Source organism: Populus euphratica, unplaced genomic scaffold (genome assembly GCF_000495115.2).
Source record: "Populus euphratica unplaced genomic scaffold, PopEup_1.0 scaffold162.1, whole genome shotgun sequence".
In the NCBI taxonomy this organism is placed as follows: Eukaryota; Viridiplantae; Streptophyta; class Magnoliopsida; order Malpighiales; family Salicaceae; genus Populus; species Populus euphratica.
The window spans coordinates 307,589-331,112 of NW_011500047.1; the positions used below are offsets into that span (position 1 = coordinate 307,589).

General features: G+C 28.6%; 2 protein-coding genes across 3 annotated transcripts; both read left to right on the forward strand.

Annotated features, from left to right (window-relative positions):
* Positions 1-4,924: 4,924 nt before the first annotated feature.
* Positions 4,925-6,153, forward strand: LOC105107524 (transcription factor bHLH35-like protein). 2 transcript variants are annotated; one of them, XM_011001478.1, is made up of 3 exons: positions 4,925-5,234; positions 5,398-5,544; positions 5,640-6,153. In XM_011001478.1, the coding sequence occupies exons 1-3, from the start codon at positions 5,157-5,159 to the stop codon at positions 5,880-5,882; spliced, it is 468 nt and encodes a 155-aa protein (XP_010999780.1). In that variant the 5' UTR covers positions 4,925-5,156; the 3' UTR covers positions 5,883-6,153. The 2 variants fall into 2 exon arrangements, with proteins under 2 accessions (XP_010999780.1, XP_010999779.1); XM_011001477.1 differs by having other exon boundaries at positions 4,929-5,234; positions 5,637-6,153.
* A 13,826-nt stretch (positions 6,154-19,979) lies between these two features.
* Positions 19,980-22,245, forward strand: LOC105107526 (probable WRKY transcription factor 65). The gene is made up of 3 exons (XM_011001479.1): positions 19,980-20,425; positions 20,653-20,802; positions 21,347-22,245. The coding sequence occupies exons 1-3, from the start codon at positions 20,292-20,294 to the stop codon at positions 21,849-21,851; spliced, it is 789 nt and encodes a 262-aa protein (XP_010999781.1). The 5' UTR covers positions 19,980-20,291; the 3' UTR covers positions 21,852-22,245.
* The last annotated feature ends 1,279 nt before the right edge of the window (positions 22,246-23,524 follow it).

Below are 23,524 nucleotides of genomic sequence, written 5' to 3' on the forward strand. Positions count from 1 at the left end.
CTTTTCAAAATAATTAGGTCCACGGATCAAGTTCCTCTTGCAAATAAATTAAATTGGTTAAGGTCTTATCAACACTTGTTGTAGCCTCCTAGAAATTCAATTTGGCACATATGCTCTAAATATACTCATTAAATGCATCATTGAGTTTCTTATTTCTTGATCGAATAAATGATTAAATTAATATTTTTAATGGATCATTTGGTGTTGTAGGCTATGTTATGGACTGATCCATGTCATTTTAAATTTGATTTTTTTTAATTTCATTCTCATTCATTTATTTTTCTTTTAGATTTAGTACTCATTCTTTTTAGTATTATTTTATTTTATTTTGCTTTGGTAAGTTTTTTAAATTAAAAAATATTTTTTTAATTTTATTATACAACATTAAAATGATATAGAATATAGCTTCTTAATTGAACTCGAGTCTATTATTTCATAGATTGTGAGTTTAAAAAATTAACTCATGTTTTAAAAGATTCATCCCAATCAATTATTAGGGTTAAAATAATAATTAATTTACCATTTTGTTCTTCAAAAGATTTCACACTCACCCTCTAGATTAGTTCTTTTGAATTGATCGAGGCTGCTACTATTTTTTTACAACTTTTTGCTACTATCTTTTTGCAATTTTTTGGTATAATTAAATTATTAAAATATTTTTAAAAGCAAACTAACACTTTGCTTGGGTTTTGAGTTTTTTTAAATTTCACTTTTCAAGACATAGTGTAATTGATCTTTATATTAATTTTTAAAAAATGATTTTAAAGGCTTATTCTTAATCTTGTATTGGTTTTTTTTATTATTGATATCATATGGACTTATGGGCAAGTTGGTCTTTTAATAATATCAATAATAATTAAAAAAAAAACAAACTGTGGAGGATTGTTTTATAGTCCTTTTTTTTTTAATGGTTAAGATAAAAAATTTCAAACTGTGGATGATTGTTTTATAGTCCTTTTTTTTTAATGGTTAAGATAAAAAATTTCAAAATCATCTGGTTGACACTGAAATCCAACGTAAAACGTAACTACATTGAACCTCAACACAAAATTAGCTAATAGTATTTAAGACACGGGGTTCTAAATTGGAATTAATTAATTAATAAACTTAAGTTGTTGATTATCGCATGCAATCCTTTCCATGGTTCATGTGCTCATGTGAATCCGGATTCCACAAACGAGAAGATAAGAAGGAAAGATCTTGAGCAAGTAGCAGACAAGAATTTGATACTATATTTTGCCTCAATCCTCAAATGGACAGGGAGATGTCAAACAGAAATGGACAAGATAGCTTTGAAATATCAGAAAATAAAGGTGGCTCTAGCTTACATATCAGACAAAACTAGTAAAAGTGGCTTGAGGAAAGGTAGAACTGCTAGAATCCAATATTCATGCCTCCCCTTCTTGCCTTTTTATGTTTATGCATGAGAATTTGTGAAGTGGGCAGGGCTTGCTATGATTCACCATACAGGCACCAGGCAGTAGGCAGCAGACACCTTATGCTTGGCTTATTTAGCCAAAGAGAATAAACCATAACATTATAATCATTCTCCAGTACTTTTATTGTCCATCTGTTTTGCTTGGCTTTACTGGTCACGAAAAGATACTAGGGATGATAAGTGGGAATCACGGGGTTGAATTCCTTCACATTTATCCTTTGTTTATTATTTATTGTATTAAAAATTTAGATATTAATTTATAAATTATTTATTAGGTTTCGGATATTCGTACGAGTATTATTTATATACATGTTCTTATATCAATATTGAGATATATTTTTATATTTTATTAAAAAAATCTAAATTTTTACAAAAACATCCATATAATATAAAAATATGTTTTGGGTTAGGGTTGGACAAGTTTTGAATTGAATTTGACATTATCAATACTTTATCTATTATTAATGGCATAAGATAATTATTCAAAAAATATCTATTTATATGAGTTGGATCGGGTCCATAGTTTTATTTTTAATTAATATAGGCAATCCATTAAAGTATGGATTTTGATGAGAAGAAAAGCTTTACATCACTTAAAAAAGATTCATGAGCTCGTTAGGTTATACATAAAAGGGCCTCAGCCACACCACTCCCAATTTCAAGAAACTATCAAGTTTGATACTAGTTGAGCTATCATGAGAACCTAGTCTTGCAACACCCTAATTCGGCAACCATGGCTCATATGAATACTCGATAAAGAAAATAAAAATCTTAGGAAAACCATTATATATATATATATATATAATCAGAGAAGGAATTGTCGAGGGCAGTGGATTTGTTTTAAGTGGAAAGGCTGTTTTGAAAGGATGGCATGATAATGAAGTAGAAAAGAAGGATATGAAGAATAAAACACCAATTGCTTTACAGTGTCAGAGCATGTGACCTACGGCAACTAGCGAGATGGGAGACAGTGAAATCAAACAAGAGGCCCGTGAACTCTGCATATATGCATGCTGATTCTATATGCATTGACTGACTCAACCACTAAATCTGACCGGCTAGAAACCAATTCCCACGCCCATTTCCAAGCAAGAATCCTAATTCAACAATGGAGTTTTCTTTTTTTTTTAAGAGTAGCATGCTCGGGAGGAATTTTTTAGTTTTTTTTTAAGAAAATATAACAAGTTATTGAGGGAAGAAGTCGAAGCTGACACCCGGGACTCACTTATGATTTCATTAAAAAAATATGGATGAGGCAATTTCTTCATCATCTTAACTCTCTTCCCAGAAAAAATCAACTCAACAAATCATATTCAATAAACTTAGTTAATAAGATAAGGTGAATTCAACTTTATATATATATATATATATATATATAAACTCATTCTAATAATTCTTAAGATAGGAATTTAACAACACATGGGTAACTAAGTTTAATATCTAATTAATTAATTAAATAAATCAAATTCTCAACTTATCTATTATAAATGTTCTACATACAAAAGTTCAAAATTTAAGTATCAATCAAGTGTTGTGGGACAAGGTAACGAACATGTTTATTTTTTTTTTAATTTGACATTGATGGATCATTTTAATTATAGAACAACTACCTCAAACATATTTTTTTAAAGAGGTGGCACCTCCAATTTTAAAGTCCAGAATCTTAAGTGTCAACTATGACTATTTAAATTGTGTTAATTGTTTAAATCAATTTTTAATGTGCTATTTCTTTCGCACACAAAATTCTAATGTGTAATTTTTTATATAAAAAAAAAACTCTTCAACAATGAATTTTACAATCATACCATCCACTTTTAATATTTCTTGATAATTTTGTTTATTTAAGAGCCTTTTTTATTTTTATTTTTATTTTATTTTTTTGGTTTAAGTCCTAGTTGGAGCCCACACCTTCCCACTAATATATTCCCAAAACAGATTTTTTTGTCCCGAAATCGATGTCTTCATGTATTCGCTAATCCCGATCTTATTGTCTTCAGGTATTCGCTAATCCCGATCTTGTTGTCACTTTTGTTGTAGTAAATATTGTATGTGCTCAAAAAATAATGAGAATTAGTGGGAAAAAATAAATACGAGGATAGTTTTAGGTCACTTTCTTAGATTCAAAACTACAAGACATGAATTACAGAAATATTATGATAAAATTACCGGGGTTGTTGATGCATTTTCATCCTGCTCTCCAATGCTGCATTGAATTTTTAAGCCTCAAGACGAAGTACTTAGAGCATATGAATTTGTGTTTAATTTGTCTGAACCTAATTCTTTTACATCTGAATATTTTTTGAAATTTATTCTATTGAAAAAAGCTCTTCTTTTTTATTGACGAATATAAATAAGCCATGTCATGAGGGCCTACTGGTCTTGGCCCACTTGTGTGGGTTATCATTTTTTTTATTGGTTTTTGTCACCTCTATTTTAAGAAAATAATCATCAGATGACATGTTATATATTGGTGAAAATTTGGCCACGTAAGTATGGTTGTCGACTTCTAGGCTTCAAAAAAATCTATTTTCACGTATTTTTCAACCAAAAACAACTAATAAACACATTGGAAACACATTGAAACCTAAATGAATCCATTTCCGGTCTTAAATCAACATTTAATTTAAAAAACAGAAAATATTGATTTAAATTCAAAAAGTTTCCCAAGATGTGATCTATTTTTTTTCCTACAAGAAAATGAGAGAGAAAAAAATCTAAATAAAAACTTTATTGTTAAATGAAATTTATTGATACTAAAAACTACTAATCTCGTTGTCAAAAACAAACATTAATCTAGCAACTCTCTCTTCTCTTTCTAAACTAAAGAGATAAAAAGGAAACATGGAAAAATCTCAACGCGCTAACATAAGTTTTTAAAAAGACTTCCTATTCTTTCTTTATTTAAGTTTTAATCCTCTCATTTTCTATTTTTTTAAACAATAAAAACAAATTATTTTTTATAAAATCAAGCACCAATTCAATAACATAATTTTTTTAAAAAAAATAAGTATATAAAAAATAAATTGAAATAAAGCACAATTTAATTCTCAACAAACACAACATTTAAGATCAAATTAAAAAAAAAATGAATGACGAAAGGTTAAAAAAAAAAGAGTTCACATCATTAATATTTAAAAAAAAGCAAATGGCCTGCTATTTTTATTTAATATTGGTCCCTTATTTTTAATCTCTTGCAAACAATAAAATCAAACTTTTTTAGTAAAATTAAACATCAATATAATGTTAAAATATTTTTTTAAAATCACGCTAAGTATATAAAAAATAAATTAAAATAAATTATTTATTTTAAATTTTAAATAATAAAATATTAAATAATAAAATTTAAAAAAATTAATAACAAAAAAAACCCTGTGAAAATGCATACTGTTTTGCCTTACAAGCTATAAGGATTCCCCTATCCCTATTAGTTTTTTTTTTAAAAAAAAAACAATTATTTTAATTTGCCCAAAAATGTGATGTGATGAAAAGCCGCTGATATGAAAAAAGTGACGCTCCTTTGGAATTGGCATTTTAATTATTTTTTCACCTATCTACCTGCCGTTTCACTTCCCAATATCATGTGAGAGAAGATCTTCCATTACATAGCTAGCTTGGCAATCCGATATCCTAAACATATCCCTTAACCTCTCCATTTCTGCTACAAGAGTCAAGCTGCTCTCTGTTACTAAAGATTTAATAAACAGAGATACAGAGAGAGATGGTGGCTAGGCTGCAAAGGAGAACAGCAATAGGCAGAAGGCTCCATATTCTAAGAACCCTCACCTGCTACAAATCTGTAAAATGCTAAATCAATATTCTCTTCTTTCAAATATTGTATTGTCAACAAAAAAAATCTTAGGCTTCCTTTTATTTAGCGTTAGGAACTGAATAAGAAAATGCCAATTCGTTGTTTTGTTTTGCCACAAAGCTTCCTGACTCGGTGCTTATTTCTTGTGTAGGTGCAAAGGAAGTCTGTCATCATGGATGCTCTTCTGTGCATTTACAAGCTCAAGCTCAAACTGGAGGCAATCAAAAGGGAACTTGCAAACTTAGTTGCTATAAAAAGAGAATACTTAAGTCTAATGAAGCAACTCCAGTTGCCTAAGGTCAACTCTCTTTCTCTCCCTCTGGTTATTTCATTTTTTCCCGTTCTTTTTCTTTACTCTTACTATACGTGACGCTGTTGATTTATTTTAAGAAGGAGGTCAAGGTAGAGAAGGCTGAGCAAGGACTTCTAGTAAGGGTGACATGCGAGAAGGGAGGAGATAAACTAGTATCAATCTTGGAGGTCTTCGAAGAAATGGGCCTTGTTATATTGAATGCTAGGGTCTCGAGCAATTTGTACTTCGCTATGGAAGCCATTGTTGTAGCTGATCAAGAACAACATGCTCTGCATGTGAAAAGTATTGCTCAAGCGGTTATTAAGGCCATTGAAAGACAATAGGTGAATCACCAGGGAACACGGAGTACTGAAGCATATGCCTTGATTTTCCCGTTGTTAGTAACTCCAAGTAATCTAATTGTTGAATTTAGTGTTGTCTTGCAGAACTATGTGTGTGTGTTGCTTGTTTCATATGAAAAAAAGAGAGGGAAGAAAAAGAAGTGTAATAGTTTGTCTGGCATTCATGTTCTTCTCCCCGAAAATGTCTCAGATCTTAACCTTTCCTTTGTAACAAAAAGAAATTAACCTTGTATATTTTTGTTTTTGTTACTTCTTTATTTTTTATTTTCTTTTTTTATGAGAAAGGAAGATAACAAAAAGAAAAAGCATGCCTATTTATGACACTTCTTTGATTCAATACATACTCACATATTTCACACAAAGAAAATAAATCAAAAGGAGATTAAGGATTGGGAGTACAGTAACTATTGTTTTAAAATATTTTTATTTATTTTTTAAGAATAGTTTTTGACATCATTCAAAAACATTAAAAAAATAATTTTAAAAAATCGAACTTTTAAAAAACACCATTGAAAATTTAAAAAGAGGTGAAACATTATCCTATATAGTTCAAGACGTACCGTCCTCAGGGGACAGCTCCTTCGTTTAGACCTCCAACATCTAACCCCCAAGGCTTATACAGCTTACCCTTAATGAATAAAAATTATATAATTAAATTTGAAAAATATGCTTGAAATAGCTAAATATTTGTCCGAAAAGCAAAAACATTGCATAAGAATAGGAATCATTTTCTGGACTTAATTCAGAATATGAGTCTCATTAAGAGGAGTCTCCTCCCATTGGCACATAAAGTCAGTAATTTAGGCACAACAACTTGGACTTGGAGGCTACAAAGGGAAACATACTTTTGGGAAAGATGCTGTGTTACTCTTGCTAGGGATTGAGGAATACTTTACGCTGGGATTAAAATTGGTTTCTATATTTTTTTTATTTTAATACCTCTAATTCTTTTTTTTTTCTCCTTTTTTCTTTTGATCTACTTTGGATCCCTCTATTGATCTACTTTGGATTATTTGTTTTTTAATGCAGTCCCTCTATTCAACATCTCTTGAATTTTCTGTTAATTCTTGATAACGTTGCATATAGAAGTGTTCTGCATTTCTCAAGTCACGACAGAAATTAACGATGAATAGGATGGAGAATCGCATTAAAAATCTTCTTAAGCAGAAAAATAAACCAAATTTTCTTAAAAAATTAAAGGGCACATGTTAAGAAAATATCAAAAATACTCAAACTAAATATTTTTTTTTCTTACCTGAATATATTCATATTTTTTTAAAGAATAAGACTAGTTTTGTTTGGACTTTTTAGCTACTCCTCTCACTAAATATGCTTTTTGAGGATGGAACTTGTATTTTTATTTTTATTGGAATATAACAATACTTTAATTGCTAGACCAATTCATTGACATCCAAACCAAATATATAATTAAAAGAAACCTAACACCACTTCACAAAATACTATAAATTTAATAGTTTTTTTTTTGTCATTTAAGGGTTTTTTTTTCTGCTGTCATTTTATTTTTTTAATTTCATTGTTCCATGTTGCTTTCTATGCCACAACTACGGTGTAAAAAAAAAAGGTCCTATCTTTGTTTCGATTCTCAATATTGTGAAAGAGAATTCGGCTTAGTTATTTGGTGTTTCTTTTTTACTCTTTTTCTTGATGTTTTTAATTGAATCCTTTTTATATTAATTTGGTTAGAAATTGTACTTAATAATTTATTTTATTTTATTTTATTTTAAGTTATCAAGGTGTCAAAAAATTATTTTAATATTTGATTGATATTTGATTTAGCAAAAATAAATCTAATTTTATTGTTTGCAAATAATTAAAAATCAAGGGATCAAAATTGCTAGGGAAAGATACATGATTTTTTTATTACATTGTGCATTTAGCACCTTTTTTAAGAATCTTTTCTTGAGGTTTTTTCCAATATTTTTTTTGGTCCCTTTAATTTAAAAAATATACATTTTATTCTAAAACTTTATTAATTTATATTGTAGTTCATGATTTTAAGAAATGAAAGAAATATTCATAAAAAATAACGAGAAAAAGGTTGGTTGTCAAAGTCTTGGCAACCAAAAAGACCTCATTTGGTGTAATTGAGTTGATTAATAAGAGAAGTTTTATTTAGGTGTTTTTATATCTAATATCATTATAGGAAGTGGTTCCAGCTTGAAGATTTTTTTGGGTTTATTTTTGGTTTTTTTATTGATTTAATATTATTTTAAAGTTAGATATAGATTTATTAAGTTTTATGAGGTGTTTTCAAATATAAAAGGGATTGAAAGTGATTATTGTTCTCAAAAAAAGGGCAAATGACACATTTAGGGCTTCTTATTTATAGCCTATGCATATTGGTCCAAGCACGTAAGCACACTTGGCCTATATTTAGTCTTTCCCAACAATTTAGGTGCAAATTTCTTTAAAAAATAACAAATTATAATTTTTTATTGTATCTTATTTTATTAAATTTTTAAATTAATTAAGAATATATTTAGATATTTTTTTATCTAGTACCATTCAATTTTTCTTTGTTTTCTAATAAGATTATAGAAATATTTTTTTTATATTAGCAAGTGTTTTAAATTTTATTCAATTACCTTACATGTATCTATTTTTATTATCATATAATTAAATAAAAAATAAATTTTAAAAAATAAAGTTATGAAACTCAATCAACCTAGAAAAGTTAATCTTATTTGACATAAATTCATATAATGTGTTATCATCTTAGCATTTAAAAAAGAAGATATCATCTTCATAATAGATTAATTGGGAATCAAGCTTTATAATTTATTTTGATTTATTTTTTATGATGTTATATAAATATTATGACCTAAGTCATGGGTTTTAAGTGTTAACAAGGGTTGACCATGGTTGTTTTATTGTGTTTTTTTTTTTAAATTGATTATTTTTAATTTTATCCTTCAATGATAAACTAATTAAGAAATGAACTTCATAACTTTTTTTATTTGTTTTATATGTTGTTATTTTAATCTCATTATCTATGTTGTAAGCATCAGAGGTTAACCCAGATTGACTCAAGTTATTATTTTAGTTTGTTTTCTATGAGATTATTTCAGTTTTATAACTCAGAGTCTAGATTTGGTGGGTTAACCTGGATTGACTCAGAATAGTTTTTTTTATTTAAGTTGTTTTTAAATATATGAAGATGATAAGATCAATTGATTTTCTACATAATTTAATTTTTTATTAAGAAAATATTAATAATATTTAAATATTTTTGACCTTTGATCCGTCATATCATATCACATGCCAACAATCTACATATAACTATAAAGTTGATTTGTTCATATTAAAGCACGTGCAAACTAGTGTAAATCGAAGGAGCTCGAAAGTCATTGGAATCGTCAAAGCAAACTGTATTGTACCCGTCATAATTGATCATCTTCTCATCTATTAAAAAATAAAAAATGTTAATTATTATCCTTCTGTATTTCTATCTCTCAACTTATGATCTCTCTCTTTTTTTCTTATCCTTTCTCCCCTAATCTCTCTTTATCTGTATCTCTCAGACCATGTAAAGGACTTAAACACTCAAGTTTAAATTTGGTCCCTCTTTTTTTTCTTGATTTCCATTTCACTCTCATTTTTTTTATTTTCTTCTTCTTTTCATTAATTTTATTATTTGGTGTTGAAAATAACGAGGTAAAAAAAAAAGTTATAGCAGTTAGTATAGTAAAATTATCTCTAATTATGATAGAAGCTACAAATTTAAAAGCAGCAAAACTAACTATTAGATAAAAAAAATTATTAGTAGTTTTATCTCCATCAAAGTGATACATACGTACATATTGTGTGTTGTAACCCAATTTTGGATTCACTAAAATTTTTTGAATATTATTTTATCTTATTATTCATGACAAAAAATATAAAAAATATAAAAAAAAGAGAAAAAAAAAGAGTTTAAAATATATTTTCTCGAGTGAACAATCATTTTCTGTCAAAACCGAGTCCACCAGGTCAATACGGGTTAAAAGATGTCGACCGGGATGAAAAATGAGTTTCGGGCCGTTTCGGGTCAAAACCGTCATTTTCTGTCCAAACCGAGTCCGCCGGGTTAATACGGGTCCCACCATGTCGACCGCGATAAAAAATGAGTTTTAAGTCCCGCAACATTTGTTATGACACTTTAAATAGTTTCTAAGATTGTTATTTTTCTTTACTGTGATAATCTAGTTTCTACCCAACATAAAACATATATATATAAATCAACAACAAAAAAAAAATTAATTATAGTACTTATCAATAGAAAATAAACTTGAAAAAGTACATTGAGTCAATGATCAATTAGTCGATTTTAAAACAATTTATTACCTAGTCTAACGCTAGCAATGTGATTTCAATATTGTTTTCAATGCTTACTTAATCTTTTATTCTTGATAGTGCAACTAAGAATAAAAAAAATTTGATTAAAGGAACGTAAAAGAAAAGAGTTTTAGAAGAACTCGAAGTTTTCTCTATTCTTAAAACCATGTCAGTTGAAAATAAGGAGGTCAAAAAAAAAAAGTTATGACAGTTAGTATAGTAAAATTATCTCTAATTATGATAGGAGCTACAAATTTAAAAGCAACAAGACTACCTATTAAATAAAAATGTTATTAGTAGTTTTATCTCCATCAAAGTGATACATACGTACATATTGTGTTTTATACACAATGTAAAAAAAAATTAAAGTTTCATTGTGATTTCTTTATTTTTACTTTATTGTTAAATAAAATTTAGTATTGGTGTTGGTGTTTGTAAATTAATCAAAAAAAATATAATTCACCTTTGTTTCATTCTTTTTGTTCTTAAAAAAATTAAGTTTATATAATTTTTAAGCATTAAAAGACACTACAAACATCTTCTTAACAAAATATATATATATTGCAAGTGTCTTTTGAGTATTATTTTTTTTCCTTTTTATTTAAAATAATATTCAGTGTTAAGTCCCGCAACATTTGTTATGACACTTTAAATAGTTTCTAAAATTGTTATTTTTCTTTACTGTAATAATCTAGTTTCTATCCAACATAAAACATATATATATAAATCAACAACAAAAAAAAAATTAATTATAGTACTTATCAATAGAAAATAAACTTGAAAAAGTACATTGAGTCAATGATCAATTAGTCGATTTTAAAACAATTTATTACCTAGTCTAACGCTAGCAATGTGATTTCAATATTGTTTTCAATGCTTACTTAATCTTTTATTCTTGATAGTGCAACTAAGAATAAAAAAAATTTGATTAAAGGAACGTAAAAGAAAAGAGTTTTAGAAGAACTCGAAGTTTTCTCTATTCTTAAAACCATGTCAAAATTATCTTTTTTTATAGACAATTCTGACAAGTAATTTTAACATACCTTTTAAAACCAAAAGATGTAACTTTTTGATTTAAAAACACAATTCTATTTCAATTTGAGTTTTAACAAGCACAACTTTTTCATTCACACTTCTAACAATCTTCCATATAAATGAAAGTTATTTGAAGATATGAAAATAGAAAATAACAATGAAAAATTCCTATATTGAGCAAGGTAGTTTTTAACACTGAACCTTTCCTAATTAAAATTATCGAACTCACTCAACTAAGTAGCAAACATGATGTCTGAAACTGTTTATTCTTTTATGTGAAACTAGATAATAGAGATTGCACTTTTTTTTTTTTACAATATTGGTTCTCATGATTGTGTTCATTTTGTCCTAGAATGTGTCTTGATTTTATAAAGTGCTTTAAAGAATTTAGCATTTTCAATTCTCAAGTGGCCTCATTTCACCAAAAAAAAAAATTAATTACAGTACTTATCAATAGAAAATAAACTTGAAAAAGTAGATTGAGTCAATGATCAATTAGTCGGTTTTAAAACAATTTATTACCTACTCTAATGCTAGCAATATGATTTCAATATTGTTTTCAATGCTCACTTAATCTTTTATAATCTTTTATTCTTGATAGTGCAAGTAAGAATAAACAACAAACCAAAATTTATATATTATTCTCTGTAAAAAATTTGATTAAAGGAATGTTAAAAAAAAAGTTTTAGAAGAACTTGAAGTTTTCTCTATTCTTAAAACCATGTCAAAATTATCTTTTTTTATAGACAATTATTTTATCAGGGGATCCATAATTTTATCCTCTAACTTTATATAACCAATAAAAATAATCTCAATTGGGAGCAATTATCTTACGGTATTATGTCTTTGACAATTTTGTCAAGACTTGTCATTATATATAATATTTTGTGCCCTACCAGTTATAAATTGGTTATTGCAATATATACAAATTGTCAACATGCTATATTGAGCAAGGTAGTTTTTAACACTAAACCTTTTCTAGTTAAAATTATCAAACTCACTCAACTAAGCAACAAACATGATGTTTGAAACTGTTTATTCTTTCGTGTGAAACTAGATAATAGAGATTGCACTTTTTCTTTTTTTACAATATTGGTTCTCATGATTGTGTTCATTTTGTCCTAGAATGTGTCTTGATTTTATAAAGTGCTTTAAAGAATTTAGTATTTTCAATTCTCAAGTGGCCTTATTTCACACTCACATAGGTTATTCTTATTAAGGGTATTCTACAATAATTCACTTGAATTTCTCAATCTATAAGAATCATTAAAACTTTAACTTATCCTATTTTTGCTGCAAGTAGCACTTTTCATCATAAGAATAAGTAAATTTGCTACTTTTGAATTGACACATGATTCAATTGTCCTTTCAAACCTAGATCTTGAGATCTCTAGTTAACTAGGTTAGGTTATCATCATGAAAATTCTTTGAATATAGGATTGAATCTTATTCTCCTCTATGATTTATCTACTTATTCTTTTATTAAGCATTTTATTAAGGGATCCACAATTTTATCCTCTAACTTTATATAGCCAATAAAAATAATCTCAATTGGGAGAAATTATCTTACGGTATTATGTCTTTGACAATTTTGTCAAGACTTGTCATTATATATAATATTTTGTGCCCTACCAGTTATAAATTGGTTATTGCAATATATACAAATTGTCAACATAAGATTTTAGCTAACTTGGATTATTATCAAAAACATTTTAGAAGCTACTTTGCTTCTTTTTCATCTTTTTCTAAAGTCGTAAACTGATACATCTTTATGGATCTGGCTATGCATGTTTATTTATAGGATTTCCAAAAAGCTATAACTCCTCTAATAGTAAAGATAAATTTAATTATAAATTTTCAATCTTTAGTATCGAATATCTAATTAACATTTAGATACCCTTAAAACACATCTAGATATCTCATATAACACAGTCCATATTTTATACTTTCCTTAGTGGAGGAATTATAACGTTTTCCAAGATACCATCACACTTTTATGTATTCATAGGATGATGTTTGACCATTACATAACTTATTCGGTGTTTTATCCAATTTCTTATAAGATACTTTATGCAGAATATAATTTACTAATAAAATATCCTCCCCTACAAGTTACGAGGTAATTTTAAACTTATCAACAAAGCATCATCATTCCTTTCAATTTTTGTTCCTCACATTAACCATCATTCTCAATCTTGTTTTATCATCTTTATCCTCATGCTAAAATGAGTTTCAACCTTGTTTTAAAAATGTTTATCCATTTCTAAGGCCTTTTCTTCACTTCTTAGCAAATACGCATACATAATATCTTATTCAATCATTGAAAAAATAATAAAATACTTTTTACAACATTTAGTTTGCACAAATTTTAGATCATAAATATCAGTGTGAAATAATTTTAAAGGCTCATTAATTCTATCTATGAAATAGATTATAAAACTCTAACTAATTAAACAAAACAAAAATCTTTATTAATCTTTTTAGCTTTTTGCTACAATTGTCATCATAATTCATCAATTAATTATGCCTTACTCATATATATCTCACTCTTAGTGAGAATGAGCTTGTTGGACTAAAAAATCAAACTAAACCTATTATTAGCTAGTGTTAAGTAGCAAAACCAAATTCTTTTGAATATTAGAATCATTGTTAGATAATAATATAAATTATATCTCAGAACCTCACCTAATAGCTTAAGCTATTGGGTTGAGATGATTTTTTAACATGGTATCAGAGTCTTGATGACCAAGCAGTTACGAGTTTAAATCACATCATCCATATTTATGTGATAAAAATTAAACACATTGTAGTATGGGTCTGTGTAAATTTCAAGTTTAAAGGGCTCTCACATGACATGAGGGGTGTGTTAAAGAATAATATAAATCATATCATAGAACTTCACCTAACAGTTTAAGTTATCGGGTTGAGATGGTTCTTTAACATGGTATCAAAGTCTTAATAACTAAGTGGTCACAAGTTCAAGTCTCACCATTCTTATTTATTTAATAAAAATTAAGCACAAGGTAGTATGTTCCTATACAAGTTTCAAACACAAAGGACTTTCACTTTAGGGGATGTATTGAAAAATAATATAAATCATATCTTCAAACTTCACCTAGCAACTTAAGCTTTTGGGTTGAATTGATTTTTTGACATGATATCAGAACCTTAATAACTAAACGATCAAGAATTCGAATCTTATCATCCCTATTTATTTGATAAAAATCAAGCACAAGGTAGTATGTGTCTATGCAAGTTTCAAACCCAAAGGCTTTCACTTGAAAATGCGTGTTAGACAATAATGTAAATTATATTTTGAGACCTCATCAATAGCTTAAACTTTTGGGTTGAATTGATTTTTTGACATGGTATCAAAGCCTTGATGACTAAGCGGTCATAAGTTTGAATCTCGTTATCCTTGTTTATTTGATTAAAAAAATAAGCATAAGGCTGTGTGTGAGAGTGTGTTAAAGAATAATATAAATCATATGTTTTTTTATTAAAAAACTAAGCATAAGGTTGTGTGTGGGAGTGTGTTAAAGAATAATATAAATCATATCTTGAATTCTTACTTAACAATTTAAACTATTGGATTAAGATAATTTTTTGACAAACATGAATCATATTACTTAAAGTCCTTTTTTTTTCAAAGGTCATCATAAGCACTACCTTTTCATGATTTGGGATTTTGCACACAAAAAAAAGTTTCCATAAGCAATTGTTCTCCATCAATAGTTGTTTCATACTAAAAAAAAAAAACTATTCTTGTCAAGACATTCATGATAAGTGATTTTATTATCAACCTATCACTATTTAGAGTTGTTGATCAAGTTTATTTTTTTTATATAATTGTTGAAAACTCTATAACTTCCTTATCAATTTTCTTAATCACATTAACTTGTATGTTCTTTCATTTACATTTACAGTGACAATAGTTTTTAGTCTAGTGTCCTAGCTTCTTGCAAAACAATAAATTAAGTTGCTTTAAACCTTTTTTTATCACAACCTTTACCATTAGGATCTTTGAGAGAACTTGCTTTGACATACTTTCTATTGAAGTTCACATCACTTAAATTATCAAGTTTTTTCTTAAATAGTGCATGTGTAGAAATTAGAAATTAGGTTTACCAACAAAGCAATCAAACCACATGAAATACTAGGTTAACTTATGTTTTATTGTTGTTAATACTAGTTTCATCCATTTATTATCTCTATAACAAGATTAACTTTGTGATTATATATCATGCTTATATAATTTGAAATGATATTAATTAAATCACAAAAATTTAGCACACTAATTTAAAAAAAATTAATAAATATGTTTAATAATTAAATAAACACCTTGTTTTATATCTATATAAAAATATATTGCTTGCAAATTAAAAAAAAAAAAATATATGTTTAATAATTAAATAAACACCTTGTTTTATATCTATATAAAAATATATTGCTTGCAAATTAAAAAAAAAACATATTGTATTCCAATGGTGATAGGCTAGGCAAATCATTAAAACTTGGTTGTGCAATGTTCGAATCCTAGCTCCAACACTATTTTTTCTGGCAATATACAAAAACAAAACCAGTCTTCCAGCATATATACAATGGCAAAACAGGAGCACAGTGCAAAGTAGCAAAAATTAATGCAGAAATAGATTCGCACTCTTCTGTCCCTTAAATATTTTTTAAGCAGTTTATAATATGTATTTATACACACACTCATAACCGTATATAAACAGAAGGAATCACACTCGAAAAGGTATATAAACAAAAGCGAGGAATTGCAATTAATATATACATATAAAATTGCACTTGGATATAACAGTATGTATAACTTATGCCTCTTTTTTGTTAAAAAAATTAAGCAAAGTATTTAAGATGAATCCATATGATAAAAGATATCGACTTCACCTTCCCAGTTAAATGCAAATATATACTTAATTTGTTTTTAATATAATATCTATTTCATGTATAACTAGATCGTACACATAAACATAACAAAAAAATTGATTAGGCAAATTAAATTGTTTTAAGATTGTTGGAACACTTTTAATATTTCTTAAGACTGTTATTCCCCTTTCCTATGATGATCTAGTTTTTATAAAATATAAAATAAGTATATAAATTAATAGTTTAAAAAAAAATTACAACACTTCTATCACTCCTATCACTCGAGATAAAGAATTAATCTTTTAGCTTTAAAATAATTTATTGTTTGATCTTTGATGCCAATAGTGTGATTGTAATAGTATTTTCAATACTTACTCAATCTTTTATTCTTAACATTTATTCTTAACAGCACATCTAATAATAAATAGCGAATCAAAAATTATATGTTATTTTTTATAAGAATTTTTTCTAAAAAAATGTAAAAGAAAAGAGTTTTAGAAAGATTAAAAGTTTTTCTCATTCTTAAAATCATGTTAAAATTGTCTCTTTTTATAAATAATTATGACAAATAATTTTAAATCAACTTTTAAAACAAAAGGATATGACTTTCCAATTTTAAAAAAAAAAAAACCACACAAAAATTCTATTTCAATTAGAGTTGTAATATATATAACTTTTTTATTCACACCCTATCCACATGTACCTATATATTTATTCATGCATGCATTCATCAAACTTGTATATTGTTCATTGAACTTGTATATTGTTTATTTTTAATCAGAGCATAGAAACTTTATAGATATATATATTCTATTGAGATATAAATAATTATCTGGCGATGTATATATGATACATTTCTACAATAATGATTTTAGATTAAACGTCTAATATAAGAGTACTCTTAAATAAGACAAAATGAGTTCCTATTCTCTATTATAAAATATTTTTTAATTTAATGAATTCACAAACTAATTGTTCGATTATCATTTTTTTATTTTATAAAATTATTGTTTTAAATTAAGGTTGAAGGTTGATAGTCTTCTCCTTTGATCCACCATATTAATTTGTTAAAATATGCTTGAAATTATGACAATTGCAATGACTTCAATCGACAGCAGCAAGCGTAGGGAAGGTGGAATTAAAATAAATAAATAAAGGTACATGATATGTGACTTTACCGGGCTCGGTGCCGTACACTACATAACAATATATATATCTTTGAGAGATTCTGGTTATGGATACCATATACGTGCAGAGACAACTACTGAGCTGTTCTTCCGAGAATTGAGAATTATAGTAGTATGTACACCTTCTTTTATTATTTTCAAAATTTAATTTAATTTAAAAAATTAAATTTTTAGATTAGATTTCAAAATATTATTTATATTATTTTTTAATATGTTCTTTTAAATAAAAACATTTTAGATTTAAAACTTATATAAATTCATCACAATATTTTATGTTTAATTTTTATTAAATAAATAGAAATGATAAAATTTAAACTTATGACTACTTAATTACTAAGATTTTAATATTATAACAAAAAAGAAACAATTCAATACAAAATTTTATATTTTTAAATTAAATTTTAATATATAATTTATATTATTTTATAATAATTACATCAACAAAATTGCTCTAGAAATTTAACAAATTCCTTAAATTTCAGATTCTATTGTTGTCATGCACATATAATCACAGATTCTCAAGGAGACCATGAACTCTTGTGCATCCTGTACATGTGAAACTTGAGTTTTGGGCATGGCAAGTGGCAGAACATTTTTGTCTTACGCATACTTTTATTCTCTTCTCTTATATATATATAGTTACTGTCCCATATCGCACGGAGCGGGGACTGGTCACATGTACATTCCCATTGGACATTGGAATCATATGATTCAAAGAGTAACTAGCTACGATCAATAATATTGTCATGTTCCATATTGATTTAACATATCATTAATGTTGCATAATGCAATTTAAATGTTAAATAAACAAATGAACTATTCATGTCGTTGAAAAAGCATGTGTTGGAAATTCATTGAGATAAAATTAAGAGCGATGTAAGAGGAAGTTTCTTTGTTTCTTGCAGAAGAAATTGTTGCAATAATAATTAAAAGAAAATAAAAATAAAAAAAAAGGACTAGAAGCATGGGAGTTGCCGTGGTTGATGAAAGTCAGAGATGGGAACAATATATAATAAGTAGATATATGAATTAATTAATGAATGAATTGAATTCAGTGGCATGCAACTCGTCTAGGCTTATAGTATAGGAAAGAAAATGTCAGTGTCACGTTGCTTGACGCTTCAAATAACTCTTAGTTAGAACGTTGAATTTTGATATTTTATACATAACAAATTGCCCAATGGACTCATTCAATGCTTTTCCAATGGGAGAGAGACTGATTGAGCTTGCAACAAGTGACTTGGTCAGACAGTGGCAAGGATTCCGGATAATGAATATAATAATATCTAGAGCCAGGCCAAATAAGAGATAGACGGTCCATTCATTAGTGGTCTAGATAGCACCCGTTTTAGGGTTTCACATGATTTTCTGGTAATTTCAAGACTCTATGCTCGTTAATGACTGCATCATCGAATAATAATCAAACCATCTGATGACATATTACCTTTGTTCTATCCTGTGATTCTCGGCCAAGAGATGATCATGTCATGCTCGTTGAACAGATTAAACCATTTTTCGTAGTTGCCAGCTGAATGCAGCACGAAATACAATCATTTCTTTCATGACTTAGTTTTTTTGAAGTGTGGAAAGAAATTGATGCGCCTTGACTTTCTTGCTGAAAATATTTAAAAGGATATATAGTACTGAGATATTGCTTTTTTTAGCTTTAACCAGGACAGAAAATATCTGTGTCGTTTCTTTAGGGCACGGACCTGGTTTTTATAGGAAGTTTAACTTCATGATAAGTTCTATTAACATTGATTAGCACATGCTAGTGACAATATTTAATGAAGGTTAATTCGATGGAGTAATTGAGGATTAAAGAAATGGTGTTAATTATTATGGATGGAGTACCTTGGGGAGGTAAAACCATGTGTAGAGCTGGTGACATTGTATGAAGGTAAGATCTTCAAACGAGTCCAAATTTGATGAGATCATCGACATAGAAAATCATATCTACCACAAGCTGGATATACCTTGTAACTTTAATTAAGTAAATGGATAACCTCACCATATCTTTCTTTTTCCTTCATTGAAGCAAAAAGATCATGTGCACTAAAATAAAAACTTTCTTGAAGAGAGTGCATATTTATATTTTTTATGGTTGCGAACGTGTACTACAAGTAGGGACAATAATTTAATTTGAATTTGATAGAAATTGACTATTTTATTTTTTATTAATTAATAAATAATAGCAAGAAAAATATTCAAAACCCAATAAATAGTTCATGAATATTTAAATTTTTTATCTTAAATAATAGATAATATGTGGATGTCAAGAAATTCAACTCACGGATACCCATATTGTATGCAAGTATTAAATGATGAATTTTATAATGGGTATTAATTTTATTTAATAATTGTAGAACCCAGAATTCCAAATACAATTTCTGTCCCAATCCAGTTTAATTTAATCATATGACATTAAATTTTCTTACTCTGTAAACTTCTTCCGTAAAAAAACATGTATTGGTTGGTTGCTAGGAAAAGAAAAGGAAAGAAAGGAGATAGTATTATTTTGGGGGAGATGAAATGTATTGATTACTGGATCACCAATCAGTATATATATATATATATATATATATAGAGAGAGAGAGAGAGAGTCATCATCAAATTTGTAATAGAATAATAAGCTTTGGATTACATTCACATTAACTTGCACGTCTTTGATAATCTAATATCAAAAGCTCATCTGTCAACATGGCTGCCAATTTTAAAAGGGCCACCCCCCTCTTTCTCCACCTTCTCCCCCATTTCTTTTTTTCTCTTCACATCACCAACTAAACCCCCTCTTAATTATCTTCTCTCTCACTCTGTCTTCTCGCTCTGATCTCCTATAATCATCATGATCATCTTTGCCGGCATCTAAATATCCGCGGTGATTAAGGGAATCCATTTATATACATACGTACATAAGCTTTGGTTGGGGCGGCTTCAAAGTGCAAAAATGGATAGTAGGTTCAACATCAACCCATTAATGTGTGAGCAAGAAGAAAATGACAACAGTACGCAAGAAAGTGGTCCAGAATCATCCCCTTCTAACGATATGAAGATGGCTTCCACTTCCTCCCCAAAAAGAAGGTACTTCATCTTCACATATCCCATTAATTACAATTGATCGGAAGTATTTCGTAGAATTAGAGATCATAGTATGTGATTAATTGGAGAGAGAAGGAGAAAACATGTCCATGCTTATGCGGTCCTGTATATATTCGTGCCGAAAACGGCATTATATTGATAGGTTGCCTAGCAATTTGTACCTTCAATTATGGAGGACGAAATATTTGACATCATGGTGTTTGTATCAGCAAGAAGGCCATGCAAAAAAGAATAGTCTCAGTACCAATCAAGGACTTAGAAGGCCCAAGGCTGAAGGGTGAAAATGCTTCACCACCGTCTGATTCCTGGGCTTGGAGAAAGTATGGCCAAAAACCCATCAAAGGCTCGCCTTACCCCAGGTTCGTAATCCTCTTCCTCCTTTCCCAAATCCAATCACACGTCTTTCCTTTATTCATTTTTTCTCTCTTTCCTTCTAGCTTGTTCAGATGCATCTGGACAAGTTCTTTCTATTCCAGAAGGATGAAAAATGATGAAAATTCGTCATGAGAAATTACGGCGACGAAGATTTGCTGCGAAAGCAATCCTCTTGTAAACGTATGATTAGTTAGATAACCATTCAAACAAATTTGATCAAGATCATTCAAATATAAAATTAAACTCTAAACTAATCCGTTGTTAATGAAACTATTTTCGTCGCCACAGTTAATAAATTTACAAGTTTTTCTTACCGCAGATCTTGCAAGCATGGTCGTATAAATCTAAGACATTGTCTAGATTTCTTTCTGATTTTGAGTTATTTTATGCATTTAATCACATATCAAAGGCGAATATGATTATAGGAACAGGTTTTCTATTTGATGATTAACAGGGTAGATAAAAAATGTTGATCAAGATTTTCAAGACACTGATCAAGTACTTGTTATAATGTTTTGTTGTTTACAGAGGATACTATAGGTGTAGTAGTTCAAAGGGTTGTCCAGCTAGAAAACAGGTAGAGAGGAGCAAGCTGGACCCAACAATGCTAGTGGTCACCTACTCCTGTGAGCACAACCACCCTTGGCCGCCTCCTTCTAGAAGCACCCACCACCACAACTCCTCTCCAAAAGACAACACCACCAAACCTGAAGTCTCCGCAACCCAACCTGAAAACCCAGAACCTGAACCTGAAGAAAAATTCACGGATCTTGGAAACGGCGAGACGCTTATATCTAACACTACAACTTCAGATGAGTTTTCGTGGTTTGGTGTCATGGAGACAACCTCTTCAACTATACTTGAGACGCCCATTTTTGCAGAGGCAGAGGCGGATGCTGACATGGCATCGATGTTTTTCCCGATGAGAGAGGAGGACGAGTCGTTGTTTGCCGATCTTGGAGAGTTGCCGGAGTGCTCGTCGGTGTTCAGGCACCACCGGAGAGGTGTTGGACCACAGGTACAGACGTGCTAACGACACGTCGTTTATCCATGTGTTATAAAATTCAAAGGTGAGCGTTTGATGACACCACAAGATAACAAAAAAAGAAGAGCTTTTCTTTGAAAAAAGACGTTTTAGATAATTTATTCTTAGGTTTTTATTCTTAGGTTTTAATATTTTTCCTTGCCTTGAAGTCAGTGAAGTAAGTGAATAAAACTCCAATTCTGAAATCTGTCAGGATCCTCTTGTAATTAACTAAGCATCATTTGCCGTCGCAGAATTGGATTTTCATTACCTTATTCCGAGAAACAATGTCCCAATTACGAGTTTAGTTGATAACAAGGTAACCATGCATGAGTTCTGCATATGATTGTGTATTGGTCATTTCAGCTTTGAGATTTTATCGGCTTCACAGTCTTTTCTTCTCCATCGTCTTCTTCTTCACTGTGTTTTTGGATTGTTAGCAGGTTTTAAGAGCTTTCGGTATTAAAATCCAATTAAACTCAAACATAACAATCATTAGGTTAAAAAACATTATCCATGGTAACGCGGAAATCAAGATCTGGATATCATTTAATTTTATTAAGGGGAAATTGATCATTGTTTTGTTAAACAGAGTGTCAATTTAATAATATTTAAGTTATACTTGGTTTCTTGGAAAGAAAGTGTAGATGTCAATGGCAATGAATATCTATGAATTGGGTTTTATATTATCTATACCCAAATTTAAATTCAAAATAATTGTCCAAACCCAATCCGATCCTGACTGGATATGGATTTTTTATACTTGAACCTAATCATATTGAATTTTAAGTATTTATAACTCAAACCTATACTAACTCGAAACTTAGAAGCTATTTATCTTGACTCGAGTTCAAATTTCTAGTTATGTTCTATTGGATAAACTAGTATTTATACCTAACTCAAAACTTGAATTTTTTCCCTTTAGGTTTTGCTCTAACTTGATCGAGTCTAAAAAGCTCATATCTATTAAAGTCCATTTCCTTTGGACTCGGATGAAATTTTAATTTCTATCCATTTAAGTCAATAACTATTGGGATTAGATGAGATTGTAATTTTTATCAAAACTTGATGGGTATAGATTTATTTATACCCAAATCTAATTAAATTTTGAAGTATTTTTTTAAGTATCTATAACCTTATACTTATACACATTAAAAAATAAACCCACAACAAAAGGCTTAGGTCCCATTTGGAGTTGAGATCACAGTGCAACCTCAACCCCCTAGAGATTATTTATTTTTGCAGTTAAAACTGTGTTTATGTGTATTTAACATAAAAAATATTAAATTAATGTTTTTTAATATTTTAAAATAATTTTGATATGTTAATTTTAGAAATTAAAAAAATATTTTAATATATTTTTAAATAAAAAATATCATTCACAACAATACAAATACTTTACCTCAACCCCTAAACAGGGTTGCTAACATTATCACAGCTTTTGATTAAGAAAAATAAATTAACAATAGAAATTTCATACTATATTATAAGAGAAAAACAGCATCGCAAGAGAAGGCGTGACTTGTTTGGCCATCTTCCTGCCGTGGTAGTGGGTGGTAGTACTCACAGCTGGCAGGAGAAGAGAGATTCTGGTTGTTCAAATGATTGGCTGGCCTAACCAAAAGGTCAAATTAACTACCAAAAAGGTTTGACGTTTTCGTGAGAGATACCTGGATAATATT